This window comes from Nomascus leucogenys, chromosome 6 (assembly GCF_006542625.1).
Source record: "Nomascus leucogenys isolate Asia chromosome 6, Asia_NLE_v1, whole genome shotgun sequence".
In the NCBI taxonomy this organism is placed as follows: Eukaryota; Metazoa; Chordata; class Mammalia; order Primates; family Hylobatidae; genus Nomascus; species Nomascus leucogenys.
The window spans coordinates 120,049,880-120,065,083 of record NC_044386.1 but is presented as its reverse complement, the minus strand read 5'-3'; the positions used below and the strand labels follow the sequence as shown (position 1 = coordinate 120,065,083).

At 39.8% G+C, this 15,204-nt stretch overlaps 1 protein-coding gene across 4 annotated transcripts in view; it reads right to left on the bottom strand.

Annotated features, from left to right (window-relative positions):
• CERS3 (ceramide synthase 3) overlaps positions 1–15,204 on the bottom strand; it is a 140,253-nt gene that overhangs the window by 52,650 nt on the left and 72,399 nt on the right. For all 4 annotated transcript variants that reach the window (XM_003277548.3, XM_012507172.2, XM_030813848.1 and 1 more), the window contains 3 exons: positions 11,810–11,902; positions 8,643–8,771; positions 5,096–5,202 (listed from right to left, as the gene is read on the bottom strand). In XM_003277548.3, the coding sequence (XP_003277596.1) occupies positions 5,096–5,202; positions 8,643–8,771; positions 11,810–11,902 (329 nt within the window). The remainder of the gene's footprint in view (positions 1–5,095; positions 5,203–8,642; positions 8,772–11,809; positions 11,903–15,204) is intronic.

Genomic DNA, 15,204 nt, shown 5'->3' with positions numbered 1-15,204 from the left:
AGTGGTGAGGGAGAAACCTTACAAGCATATGCATCCTTGGAAGTGAGGGAGCTAGGTGTTTCAGTATTATTTGCAGTTGAAAATGTTTTGTATTTTTCTTTTTGAGACATCTGAGAAACACAGGTCAATGTGAATAGTCTTCAAACATGTGAAACAGGGGTAGACACAAAGATCTCTCTGCTGCCATGATGCACTCCTGAAAGGCATAAGCTGGGTCCCACTCCTCTTGTACTGTTTGTAACACCCAGCTGGGATGAGTTCAAGAAATGAAGCAACAAGCCACCCTGCTCCCTGTACATTCAGCTGTGACAGACGCTGAACTCGCAGGTTGCAAAACCAGCAAAGCAGGGCACGCACACCTTGCCTTCAGGTAGACCTACCTGGGTGGAACCACGACCTGCTCTTGTTATTTGTGGAGGAAAACTGTTAGTAGTCAGAGGAAGTGGTTTGCCTGGCCTTAGAAAGGTCTTTCTAGCCTAATAACTCTCTGTGGGTATTTAGATAATGCTCAAGAAGATAGATACATCCAATAATTCCAAACTAGAGGAATCATTTTTAAGAACAATAGATGGGAATACAGTGTGAAAAATATCTGCCTGCGATTTAAATGGTTTTGAACAGGAATGCAAACAGATGGAGTTACCAGGCAATTAAATTAAAACAATTTGACCAGTTTGCTTTCGAATTTCTGCCTAATGTTAATGAAATAATGCTTAGAAAACCAACATAACTAACTCTTGCAGATGCTGACTGAGAATGGGACAAGATCCTCAGAAATAGAAGAGCACAGTGGCTGGACATGAAAGGGAGACTCGCCAGGAGAATACGCAAATGTGCTTGAGGCTGGGGAAAATCAGAGAAAAGTCAAAGAAAGGGCAAGGGAAATGTATACACTCCAGCTCTTCTTCTGAAGGCTTCCAGACGAATCTCAGATGAGCACAACCCCAGTTAGCTTTTGCCCCGCCCTACCGTGTATATCACCACAGTGTGTGCAACAAAAGCAGCTGGAAAGAAGATCAGAGCAACTAGATTGCAAACTGCCTCCCAGAGTGCCTCTAAAATGTCTGAATGGTGAAATAGGTTAGTTAAGCCACCTCCAATGATACCTATGATCTTCACATTGCTTGGTCCATAGTAAAATCCCAGTACATTTGGATAGAATAAAGCATCCTCAAAAAATGAATCTACAGAGTTATAAGTTTTAGACAGAGAGTTGGAGCCAAGCTAATAACAAGGAACTAAATTTTCCCCTTTGACTCCATGAAGATGATTGTGCTGGTGGCAAGTTCGTGCTGGTGGGAAGACCATTTAAACTAGAGCAGTACACTGCACCTGAAAGAAGCTCCCTCCCTGATTGACACGCTTCTTCAGAGACCATTGAAAATTGATCTGCCAAACTTCCAATGGCTTGGTGAGGTTTTTCTCAACTTTCCAAACAGTGAGAATCCGTCAACGTCAGTACAGAAATATTTTTACCAGGAAAAAGTTTTTGTTGTTGTTTTGTTTTTTAACTTTTTTTTTTTGAGATGGAGTTTCACTCTTGTAGAGTGGAGTGCAATAGTACAATCTCGGCTCGCTGCAACCTCCACCTCCCGGATTCAGGTGATTCTCCTGTCCCAGCCTCCTGAGTAGCTGGGATTACTGGCACCCGTCATCATACCCAGCTAATTTTTGTATTTTTAGTAGAGATGGGGTTTCACCATGTTGACCAGGCTGGTCTCGAACTCCTGACCTTGGGTGATCCTCCTGCCTTGGCCTCCCAAAATGCTGGGATTACAGGCATGAGCTACCGTGCCTGGCCTGTTTCATTTTGTTTTACAGTCAAGTCTGTTCATATTAGTTTATTTGCAACCCAAATCCTTGAAGACAGCAAATAGAAGTACTGGCTGCCCTCTCCAATGGGCAAGTGAATTCAGTATAAAGATCAAGAAAATGCCAAATACATGTAACTTAATTCTCCTGGAAAACCAGAAATGCTGGCATGAGAATGAGTTCTTAAATCTAGGGTTTTTAAAGACAATGGTGTGTGGCAAATAGTGCACTACCTCGACAATCACTGAGCACTACCATGTTGCTCAATTGTTTATGGGTAAGTAAGCTTGCTTGTTTATTTTGAGACATCATGGGATAGTCTGAGGTGAATGTTCTCCATTGCTAAATCGAAAGCCAACCATGGCAGCAATATTGCAGAAGCTTCTCAGAGAGTTCCCTGGACCGACAGCTTCCATGGTGTGTGCTTTTAAAAAAATCTGCAAATTCTTTGAAACTGCTCCCATCAAGAAATGGAGTCTAGTTTTCCTTCCCTTGAATATAAGTCAGATTTAGAGACCTGGTTCCAATGAAAAATACAAGGTTGGAAATGACATGATGTGACTACTGAGGCTGTTTATGAAAACAGATGCAGCATCTCTCTAGCACTCTCTTGATATACTCACCCTTGAAATGCAGGTGCCATGCGATGAGGAGGCCAAGGCCAAGTAGAAGGGCTGAAGTCCCAGCCAACAAGCACAAGCAGCATCAGCCAGCTGATTTTCTTATCTTCCTTCCTTCCTTCCTTCCTTCCTTCCTTCCTTCCTTCCTTCCTTCCTTCCTTCCTCCTTCCTTTCCTTCCCTCCTTCCTTCCCTTCCCTCCCTCCCTTTTCTTTCTTTCTCTCTCTCTCTCTCTCCTCTCTCTCTTTCTCTCTTTCTTTCTTTCTTGGTGGAGTCTTGCTCTGTTCCCCAGGCTGGAGGGCAATGGCACAATCTCGGCTCACTGCAACCTCCGTCTCCCAGGTTCAAACAATTTTCCTGCCTCAGGCTCCTGAGTGGCTGGGATTATAGGCATGTGCCACCACACTCGGCTAATTTTTCTGTATTTTTAGTAAAGATGGGGTTTCACCGTGTTGGGCAGGCTGGTCTCGAACTCCTGACCTCAGGTGATCCACCCGCCTCAGCCTCCCAAAGTACTGAGATGTAGGCGCGGGCCACCACACCGAGCCTGATTTTGTATATATGACTTCAACCATGTGTTGAGGACTCTAGACACTATGTGACTGCCCAGCCGCCATATAACTGTAACCACACAAGAGACCCTAAGTGAAAATCATCTAGCCAAGGCCAATCAACTCCTAGAACCATGAGAAATAATAATAATAATCAATAAATGTTGTTGTCTTAAGACAGGGGTCTGCAAACTATGGCCTGTGGGTAAAATCTGGCCTGCAATCTGGGTGTATGTTTTTGTACAGCCCATGAGCTAAGTAAGTATGGCTTGGTACATTTTTAAAGGACTATAAGACAAAACAAAATGAAGAAAAACTTGCAAAAAAGATCATATGTGGCCCTCAAAGCCTACAATATATATTCTCTGGCCTTTTAAAGAAAAAGTTTGCCCACTGCTGTCTTAAGCCACTAGACTTTCAGATGCTTTGTCATACAGCAACAGGCAATTGGAACATGTAGTGCCTTTGGGACACAAGGAGAACTGAGGGGCAAATGCTGGATTGATAGTGTCATGAAAGTCACACTGAAAAGCTATGCCCAACTGTCATCGGTAAGTCAATACTGTTCTATCAATAATTGCTATCATACTCTCTCTCTCTTTCTTTCTCTCTCTCTCTCTCTCTCTCTATATATATATATATATATATTTTTTTTTTTTTTTAAAGACAGGGTCTCACTATGTTGCCCAGGCTGAACTCGAACTCCTGGGCTTAAGTGACCCCCCCCCATCTCAGGCTCCTGAGTAGCTGGGACTATAGGCATGCACCACCATGCCCAGCTATTACTAACATTTCACAAACACACTTGCTCAGTCAAAGTAAAAGCGATGGTAATGATTTATCAACCAAGGAAAATATCTGAGACATTTATCTTAGATTTGATTCTAGTTTAACTTCCGATTCTGAGATACTCATTAATATGGTTAATTATAGTAGGTAGCATTTACTGATTCTTTACTGAGTACCAGATATTGTTCTAAACTATAGAAACTAGTTAAGCCTCATGCCGACCCTTATTTCCATTTTACATATGAGAAAACGGAGGCACAGAGAGGTGGTCTAACCTGTTCAAGATCACAAAGGTCATAAGTGTGGAGTCAGGATTTAAATCCAGGATGGACTCTTGCATGTAGCAGCTTAACCACTACACTCTGTTGTTCCTCTCCAGAAAATGCCTAATACACATGGTCTAAAGAGTGCAGCTGGCTTCCAGGAAAGGGCATTGACCTCTCTGGCTGGATTTCCCTGGATTCTACACTTAAGAATGAGGCCTGGAACTTGAGTCTCCATTCATTTCCCCTGGATCTAGGCTCTTCAATAGTGCTAAGTCTTCTGTTTGGAGGATCCGAAGTTCCCAGACTAGCCCCAAATTATGGTTGGTTAAAAGCTGTTCCTTCCAAACCATCTAAGTCTTCCCCGCATGTTACTCTGGTTTCTGTCAATCAACACGTGGAACATTATGCTTCCCAAGGAAATGATTGTCATGGGAGATGCAATATATGCTTTTCATTGCCAGTCTGTGGCTAAACAAAATAGACAGATTGATCGAGAGCCAATCATATCAAAAGGATACTCAAACCATTATTAGAACCAGTGGTCACAGAGAATGAAATAAACAAGTATCAGTTTTCCTTATCTGGGAAGCGGAAGTGATAATACCCATCCTTACGAGTTATTGTGTAGACGAGAGCCAAGATATGGAAAGGACCTAATCCAGTGTCTGGCATTCAAGTAATGGCTATAATTATTGTAACACAGAACATGCCTCTCTTTTAGAGAACTGGTGATTGGACAGTAACTTTTCATTGAGTGACTGGAAAAGCTGTTAATCACAAAGAAAGGTCTACATTCATGAAACAAGACAGAGTAAGAGCTGCTGCTTGCCCATCGGGTCACACATTTTCCATCTCCTGTTGCAATAAGCCTTTTCCACACTGTGAAGTGTTGTTTTAATTATTTATAAAAATGGCTCCATCACATTCTTTTCTCCAACTTCACCTGACACAAATACCTGGAGACCCATGTATGGAAAGGGCAATGCCCTGATGGTAACCATGTGCTGAGGCCACCTCTGCACACTGACCAGAGGCAGGGCACATCACCTGTCTACTCACCAGAAAGGAAAAACAACGAGGCGGCTGATGAAAAATATGGCAGAGAAGATGAAAAACAGGGTGTTACAGGTCTGCGTCCATCCAGCATAAGAAAACATCTTAGCAGACTGCGAACAAAGAAAGAAACCACAGATAAAGTGACACTAGCATACATTTTTAAAGTGAAATTTATAAATGAAATGATATGAGGTCTGGGATTTGCTTCAAAACAATCTGGGTGGAAGGCAGGGGATACAGGTGGGGCAATAGATTAAACAAGACTGGCCATATTGATAACTGCTAAAGCTGATGGGTCCATTATAGGATTCCCTTTATCTTATCATATGTTTGACATTTTCCATAATATAATGTTTTTAAAAAATATATTTAAATGCCTTAATACTACTCGTGTCTTTCGAAAACACTTTAAGTTAGCATAAGCAATTTTAGCATGCACTTCATGTGGGCATTTATTTCACATCTCCATTTAACTGGAGGAGAACTGGACTGAAGAAAGGCTGGGACAAGTGGGGAATCCTGAGCTGGGCTGGGGATGCTGCAATCAAGGAGGCTACTTTAAGGCAGATGAGGGAAGAGGCAAAGTTGGGAGACAGCTCTCAGGGCCCCGAACTGGTTGAAATAAAGTTTCAAGCATTTGATCTTTCCTAATTCTTTTATGCTAGTCTATACTGCTCATATTATCTGTGTTGAATAGAAAGAACTGCAGAAAGGGTTGCTGAGTGTGGTAGAAGACAGTTAATTAATAAGTGCTCTCTAGTGCACTATCCAGCAGTGTCCAAGGCTGAAGAGGGAAGTTTCTGGTGGGAATAGGGAGTGGGAGTCCAGGAGCAGGTGGTGGGAGGAGTTGCTGGGGCACAGATCATTCTTCTAGGGAACGTGGCTTAGACTTCGGCAGTTTCAGAACCAGCTTCATCCCAGAGGTTCAGGGCCCTTCCAGAGCAAGAGAGGCAACACATTTACATTCCGAGAAGGGTTCACATGGCATCTTTCATATTTTGCCATACTACCAAGGTGTAAGAATATGGCCTGACTGTGGGTTTGGCAGAAGGCCCCCAGGGAACAGCTTCAGTTGCTGACATAGAGAGGCTGGTGTGCCTGTTGGGTGGGAGACGGGTGTGGGGAGAAAGGCCCAAATTCGGAGTGACTGTAACGGAGTGGGAAGCTGGTGGAAGGATCAGAGGCTAGCTAGGTGGGAAGTGAGGGATGTGCACAGGCATGGGAGAGGATCCCTGTGAGTCCATTTGTGAGGGTGAAGTAGCACACTTTTGGGCAAAACATACACAGAACATATTCTGGATTGTGTAACGATGAAATGGTAGACAGCAGCCCCTTTGCTTGCTAAGTATCGGTCAGGATATTGGGTCCTGGATCCAAACTTGACCATGTGGAAACTTAGAGGATCAGGAAGATGCATGAAGAAGGCAAAAAAGGTCACTTACGAGTGAGAATGGTAAATGTGAAGGCTGTGTTTTCTCCAAAAGAAAGGGCTAAGAAATGACCCCAGTGTCTTGAGAAATATGAAAGATGAATAGGCACCATCTCAAGGAAGCCAGGGGCAAAAGTTATGCCATGTCTGGGTTCAATTAGAACTTGACTGAGAAAACAAACCCTAAAATGCACTATTCAAGTAAGCCGTGGGCTGTGCACCCTGGGAGAACATCACAAATAGGCCCCTGCCACCACTTAATATTTTGTCTACCACCAGCTGATGGGAGGTACCAGCCTTGCTCATTGAACCTCACATCAGATCATGACTTGTGAATCGAGAATGGTTCTCAATCATTAGCAACATGAAGCTGTTCTTAAAGTTTGCCCATGAGGGAACCTCTAAGATTGGGCAGTTCATTTTTCTTCTTCTTCTTCTTTTTAACCTAAGGACCTCAGAACGTTTTCAGGTAGTAATGAGCTAAACTTCATCATATACCCCAACGGACAGATATGACTTCTCATGTTACAGCTGGGGCTAGAAAACAAAACAATAAGTGATTTGTCCAAGTCACTTAGGGAATAATGTCACATCAATGAAAGGGTGGGGAGGGTGGCAGGGCAACCCCGTGTTTATTCCCAGGGTGAACATCTAACTCCCCTTTAATAACACAATGAAACTGTTTTTACAATGGACACATAACAAAGGCAATTGAATATGAGGGTTTAGAAGCAACAGAGTAGTATAAAATTCTTAAGTCAGGGCCAATGTGGTCTTAATTTTCTGTCAGGATTACTGAGATACGATCAGAGAAGGAGGTAATTACACCAGCGAGGGCTGCACCCAGAGAGCGCCATGCAGAAAAAAACGGCACAGTCCTTCTCCTGCTAAGCCATTTGTTGCCCTGAAGCACATATAATAATCTTGACCTTTAGAATGGGATTTACATGTCTAATTATGATTCCATACAGGGTAGAAACAAAATTCTGTACACAAGGGATATTTTAACAGTGGCTACTTGCTCTGAAATGGCTGCAAATGACTTCTGGTGACTTCTACAACAGGGTTTGGTAAATTACAGTCCAGCCCATGAGCTAAAGCCAATCAGCCCTTAAGAATGATTTTCACATTTTTAAAAGGGTATTTAAAAAAGCAAAAAACAAAAAACAAAGAAGAATATGTGACAGAGATCATATGCGGCCCACAAAACTAAATTTACTATCTGGCCCTTTGCCAAGAAGTTTGCTAAACCCCAACCTAGAAGAATAAGATTCTATTAAATTTAATTTTTTCCATATCAACCTCTATTCAATTGTTAGCCCTTCAAGACGTAATCCCAAATGTGAAATGGGTTAGCATCATTTCTCCTGGATTCATTATAAATGAGTATATTTAAATAAATAACTCAGCAGTTCTGGGAACTGTTGCTGTAAATACAGCAAGAGATCTGGCAGAGAAGGGGACCATTCCATCACTGCCTGGGGTCAACAGGAATCAAAACAGAACAGAAACAGGTCCGGAAAACAATCCCAATATGGCTTTGTTTCTTCTGTTCTGTGTGGGGTGAGATTAGGAAGACTCTTGTTTTAATGTTGACTCCTTCAGAAAACATCCTAAGCTCTCTTCCTCCCTCTGAAAATGAGGGCCTTAAAAAAAAATCACCTTACATTCCTTAAAGCAAGGGATTGGGCTGGGGGAGGGGAGGGTGGGGCAGCATGAACATTCAATGGGTATTCAAGCATTGGCCTAAGCGAATAGATGGTACCATACAAATTTGAGAATCCTCAATGTCATAAATCCAAGTTTTCCTTTTAGAAGATTAGAGTTCATTCCTTCTTCAAATATCCCATCTTACTTCCTGAGTAAGCATGTGCATGCAACTTTCAAGAGTGGAATCCCACAAATTAACATCTCTCTAGTACCATGGAGAAGGATTGAAAGTTAAAACTCAGAGGTTTCATTTCTGTAATCTTGGAGGATCTGGGAATCTAGAGGTATTCTCAGACTTTGGGTGTTTTCAGGACAGAGAGCCCTGCTAAATTGCTCACAATTACTTCTGTGAGCAATTACAGAAACCCAGGACATGCTATTGTCATTAGTTTTTTAATGGCAAACATTTACCTCCAGCCAAATGTCAGCCACATCGTGTACAATCATCACGAGGGTCCCACTGCGAATATAATTAGCACACCAAGAGAAGCTCATCAGACTAATAGCAGCCAGGTGGTGGATGATATGAGCTAGAAAATCCTATAAGATGAGGGAAAATGGAAGCCATTAAGCAAATGCATTTATTTCCCAATCACTGGAAGAGATAATAATAATGAGACCAATAACTTACATCTGCATGTTTTGAAATTTATAAAATGCTTTTACTTTAATTCCTAAACACAATCCTTGTGAGGGAGCTAAGACAAGTATTATTCTTGTTGATGAAGTCATTTAACTTTGAGATACCATCCCACACTGGATATATGTATACACACACGCTGCCCCCCCCCCCAACACACAATAAATGCATACACACACAAGCATATTCCTGTGTACACCTGCAGTTATTGTTTATCCCCTGCCTATTCCCCAAAAAGAAAAAACGATTGATATAATAAATCTACACAACCATTAAATAAGTTAGTGCATATGAAATAAGACAATTTGGCCTAAGGAAAGCTACTGTCACTGAGTATAATAAAGACTTAAAGGTTTTCTGCAAAGAAAATATACAAATGGCCAATTCACACATGAAAGCATGCTCAATCATTAGCCATTAGGAGAATACAAACCAAAACCACAATGAGATATACTTCACACCCACTAGGATGGCTATAATAAAAAAGATGAACAATAACAAGTGTTGACAAGGATGTGGAGAAACTGGAACTCTAATACAGTGCTGGTAGGAATGCAAAATGGTGTAGCTGCTTTGTTAAACAGTCTGACAGTTTCTCAAAAGATTCGACATAGAATTACCATATGGCCCAGCAATTCCACTCTTAGGTGGAATGAAAACACATGTTCATGCAAAAACTTGTGTATGGATATCCACAGCATTACTCATAATAGCCAAATGCAGGAAACAACCCAAATGTCCATCAACTGATAAGAGGATGAATAAAATGCATCCATCTGTACAATGGACTGTTACTTAGCAATAAAAAGTAATGATGTATTGATACATGCCATAACATGAATGAACCTGGAAAACATTACAGTAAGTGAAACAAGGCAAACATAAAAGGCCATGTATTGTATAATTCCATTTATATAAAATATCCAGAAGAGGCGCATCTATAGAGACAAAGGAGATTTATGGTTGCCAGGGACCTGGGAGGTTGAAAGAAATGGGGAGTGACCGCTAAATGGTATAGAGTTTCTTCTTGGGATGACACAAATGTTCTAAAATTGACTGTGGTGATGATTGCACAACTCTGAATATATTTTAAAAACTACTGAATGTATACTTTAAATGGTTTAATTGTGTTATATGTGGATATCTCAATAAAGATGTTTTAAAAACTTAAAGATTTCAGCTTCCTCATGGCCAAAGTAAATACAATACCAATACTAGCTCAATTTATTGAGCACTTGCTGTATATCAGGAAGTTTCTTTCTTTTTTTTTTTTTTTTTTTTTTTTTGAGATGGAGTCTTGCTCTGTCACCAGGCTGGAGTGCAGTGGTGCGATCTTGGCTCACTGCAACCTCCACCTCTCAGGTTCAAGCGATTCTCCTGCCTCAGCCTTCCGAGTAGCTGGGACTACAGGCATGTGCCACCACACCCAGCTAATTTTTGTATTTTTAGAAGAGACAGGATTTCACCATGTTGGCCAGGATGGCCTCGATCACTTGACCTCATGATCCACCTGCCTCAGCCTCCCAAAGTGCTGGGATCACAGGCATGAGCCGCTGCGCCCAGCCTCAGGAAGTATTTTATACAGCTTAACCTGTTTAATTCCCACAACAATCAGAGGAGATAGGAACTATTTTTAGCTTCATTTTATAAATGAGGAAGTCAAGTTTAGAGAGTTTAACCAACTAGCTCAAGATGTTAGTGCGTGGTGAAGCCAGGAATTCAAACCCAGGAGACCTGACTCCAGGGCCTGTGCTTTAGCCACCTCCCAATAGCTTTATGTTTCTGAAGATACATCTTTATAAGACATATAACATATATTTATATTTAATTTTTAAGAAGGTGTTCAATGCACCTGTAAATAATAAAAGGGAAGTCAACTACAACAAAATCGAAGCTGGGTGAAATACATGATCAACCTACCCCCTAGACTTTCTAAAAAATATTATTTTCAATTCTATCCCTGGAAAAAGTGACTCAACCAACTAAATTGTGATGTATTCCTAGCCTAAAGTTAGTATAGTTAATCTACAGCTATTATTGAGTTATATGGAAATGGAGATTATTTCTATCAGATATTTTCACAGTGTGTTCTTATACTTAGATTTCTCATGTCTTAAGATGTCCAGTTGACTGCAGTGTGTCCCTTATAATGGCCACCATCACTCAACACTAACATTTAATCAAGCTAAACTGGTTTATCTTACATTAAATGTCATTGTATTTACCATACAAATTTTGCTACAAACCAGCCTTTTACTTATGGTATAGTTTATGAAGTATATGCCAAGAGAATTTATCATTTGATCTGAATTGCTTACATATATGACAAAATCTTATGATTGCATTCAGGATTTAACATGGTTTGCTGGATTAGTAATTAGGAATCAGTAACAACCAAACCATTCCTAAAATACCTCACTTTGTGACTTCAGAAGTGGCATTTAGCATGCCTGTGACTGAGTTTCCCTGCAAATAAAGCAAAGCTAATAATGCCCGAAGCAAGGTTTCCTCATAAATATATTTGATGAATTAATGGGAAAATGTTTTCAATGTCTTTGAAAACATCAAAAAGTTGTATATGAGGTGGTTTTGCAATCAACTAAAAGATGTGGTTACGGAATACTACTAACATATTTCTTCTTTGCACCGATAGACATTAAATTCCCAAGAAACAGACACATAAAGGAGATGCTTTTTTCTTACTGAACAGAAGTGGAGCTTCAAAGTTAAAGTTTTTATAATGTTTCACTACAAATGTTTACCAAGGCACCAAAGCATGAGTATAATTAGCAATATTCTATGTACTATAAAGCACATGAAAGCAATGAACTGGACCCAAAAACACAGAAAAATACAACTTAAAGATTAGGGAGGCAGGGCAGGGAGATGGGAATTCTTGAAGAAACTGATAAAGAAGCTTTGTAAATAAGACACTTACCTTTCTCTTGACATCAAAGCCAAGTCTAAATAACAGAGACCAATAAAAACTCATTTCTAAAATGTAGTACCAGTACTGGGATGGCAGCAGGGCCTGAGGAAAAGAAGAGTATTCATTACTTTAAATGCCATCATAGAAGCAACTCATTTTAATGCACTAAAACCTACTTTTATACCTATTTATAGCCCACCAGATTCTATAAAATAACATTGATTTATATTTCAACTTATATTTCAACAAAGGAATTAAAGATAATATTTCAAGGCATTTTATTTCTAAAAGGGTAGACGAGTATTCCAAAACCATGTTGAATGTTTTGTTTAAAAAACTAAATACAACTGCCACAGGTATAAGTGCCTTCAGTTTATTCAGAGTTAAGTTTAAATTTAAAAAAAAATTAAAAATCTTTACTTAGGAACAATGGGAAGGCTTTTCTGCTGGTCCTACAATTTACTTTGATTAATGTTTCTTGAATATTACTCAAAATCTGATGTCTTAATCTCTTTTCTGGTGACAGGCTGGTGGTCAAAATCAGCCCATTCTAAAATGGGACAGTAATAAAATATGCATAATTGTTTAAGAACTCTAAAAATATCTTCTGAATAAAATAATAAAATTTTGATAGCTAGAATTTTCTTAACAATTTTATAGTGGGAGTGGTGGTGTTTATTTTAGCTAAGTTGAGACGTTATATTACTTGGTGTACCCAATGAATGTTGCCTTCTGATATCCAAGCCCTTGTGCAGTCTCCTCCAACACTGACTATGGACTTGATCCTGGTGTTTGGTCAAGGAGACACAAGCAAATGTGGTGCATGCAGAGACTTTATAAGTACCATGTAAGAAACCTGAGCCATCCTGCTGAAGAGGCCACAAAGAAGAGAATCAAGGTGCTGACTGCCAACGCTATGAATGGCGTCACCATAGACTGGAGCCATTCCTAGCCAGCCTCCCAGTGGTCTGAAAATGCATGAATGAACTCAGCTGACACCACATGGAGCAGAAACACTGCCTAGCTGAGCCTGGCCTAAATTGACAACCAAATCAAGAGAAACTAAATGGCTGTTGTTTGAAGGCACTAAGTTTTGGGGATGGTTTGTTATGTACCAACAGATAACTGATACACCTGAGAAGCTATGAGTAAGTTGGAGACAGAAGACGATAGGCCTGGGGTTTGGTCTAGCTAATTCTTAGGACCCTTATTGTCTAATTTAATTTAATTCTTTAATGCTGAGGCTAACGTATAACTAATTTTTTTGGTCAACTCCTCATCCTTGATAAGGCCATAAAAGGATGAGGCAGAGTTTCTGCTTTCTTCTATGACAGGACTGTATGAGACTAATCCTCCTATTAAGAACAACTTAAAAATCTGGATAAAAGACAAGAAAGAATGTCTGTTTGAAGACATCAGAGAGCAAGTGGGGCATCCAGAACCTGTGGAGTCAAGATCCTAAAGAGAAGAAAAATGCACTAGAGCAAACCCTTTATTTCAAGTGAACCCTATTTCTCAAGAAGTACTGTAGACCCTAAGAATTCAAAGAAGACCATCCTATACATATCATAAATTCTGCATATGCCAATTTATAAGCAGTATGGAGCCCAGAGACTAAGAACCAGCAGAAGTTAAGCAGCAGTGGCTGTAATATCAGAGTACTGGGAAGCAAATTGGCGTTCAGGTTGTCTAAGGAAAAGGAGTCATAGTAAGCACTGTAATATTTTATTTGAAATCATTGAAGAAGAATACCCTAGAATATGGGTAAGTTGTGAATAGACTTGCCTTCACAAAGACTGAAGTCTACCCTGAATCAGCTCAATCAAGGATTAAAGGTGATCTGCCCCTATTCTAACACCTAACAGAAGTGAAAGTAAGTCCTCTGTGAAGGAAGATAATATCATCCTGACCATCTCTACTTTTTTGTATACAATGTCTGTCATTTAATCAAAAGCTATCAGGCATAAGGAGACAGGAGCAAGAAAGAAAACAGATCCACAGGTGGTCAAGAGATGAGACTTATCAGACTTTGACTTTAAAATAACTTCAAAAATAGCTTTAAAGAGAAAATTTCAGTAGAGAACTGGGATCCATTAAAAAATAAAATAAAAATTTGGGAATCAAAAAATATAATTACTGAAATTAAGAACTCAAAAGATGTGTTTAATAGTAGATTAGACATGGCTTAAGAAAAGTCCAGTGAACTGGACAACAGGAAAGTAGAAAATATCCAGAATAGTAAAGTGTCTGACATTTTACCCTAGTTGCAAGCTAACAAGTTAGTTTGCCACAAGTTCCATGAATGCTGGTAGAAGATAGTAGACACCTTGGTAGACAGCAGGTAGTTTATGACTCACAGTAATAGCAGTAGCCAGAGTATCAGTATTTGGGCCAATCCTTCCATCCCCAATCCCCATAGGGCTAAAGGTCAGATGATAACTACACACATCGTGGGTTGTGTTATAAGAGAGGAACCCTGAGCTAGAGAACCTGACCTTTTATAACAGACAATAACTTGCCTACTCTTACCTCCAGAGGGAGACATTATCTCTATCTCCTACGGCTGTTTGCTATACAAACATCCTTGAAAAGATCATCTAAAACAAAAAGCAGTCATGCTTGAATTCACAGCATGCAAGAGACTTGTGTAGAATTGTCTCTCAACAGACTGAATCACAGAGAGGCAAGAGAATGGAAAATATTCTTTAAAGCAAAAGACATGGGGCCTAGTGTAAAGGTCTAGTATATTAGCACATTTATAACTGGAATTTCAGAGGAGTCTGGAAAGAGAATGGAACAGAAGCAATGGCTAAGAATTTTCCAAAACTGACTAAAGACATCAAGTCAAGACATCAAGTCACAGATTCAAGATGTTCTACAGACATTAAGCAGGATAATTTCAAAGATAAGCACATTTATGTATATCATAATAAAACTGAAAGACAAGACAAAATATTAAAATTAGCCAAAAAGAGAAAAAAGGTATTATGCTCAAAGAAGCAAAACTAAAAGTGACAGCTGAATTCTTTTAGAACTGATGAGATCTAGAAAACAATGAAATAACATCATTTGAAGTGAAGGAAAATAACTGCTAATCTAGAATTCTATACCCAGAAAAAATATCCTTTAAAAATCAAAGGCAATATAACATTTTTCTGACAAACAAAATCTGGCATACCTACCATTAAAAAAAATAGCAAAGGTACTCCATCAGCCAGGAGGATAATAATCCCAGATGGAAACATGGAAATATAGGAAGCAAGGAATAGCACAAAAAGGGTAACTTGACAGATTTACAAAACAATAATAGCAATGACTTCTGAGGTTTTAAATATTTGAAGGAGGAGGGTGTATGGTGTATTCTAATTACCTTTCAGTGAGTGGAAAGAGGTAAGAACACCGAT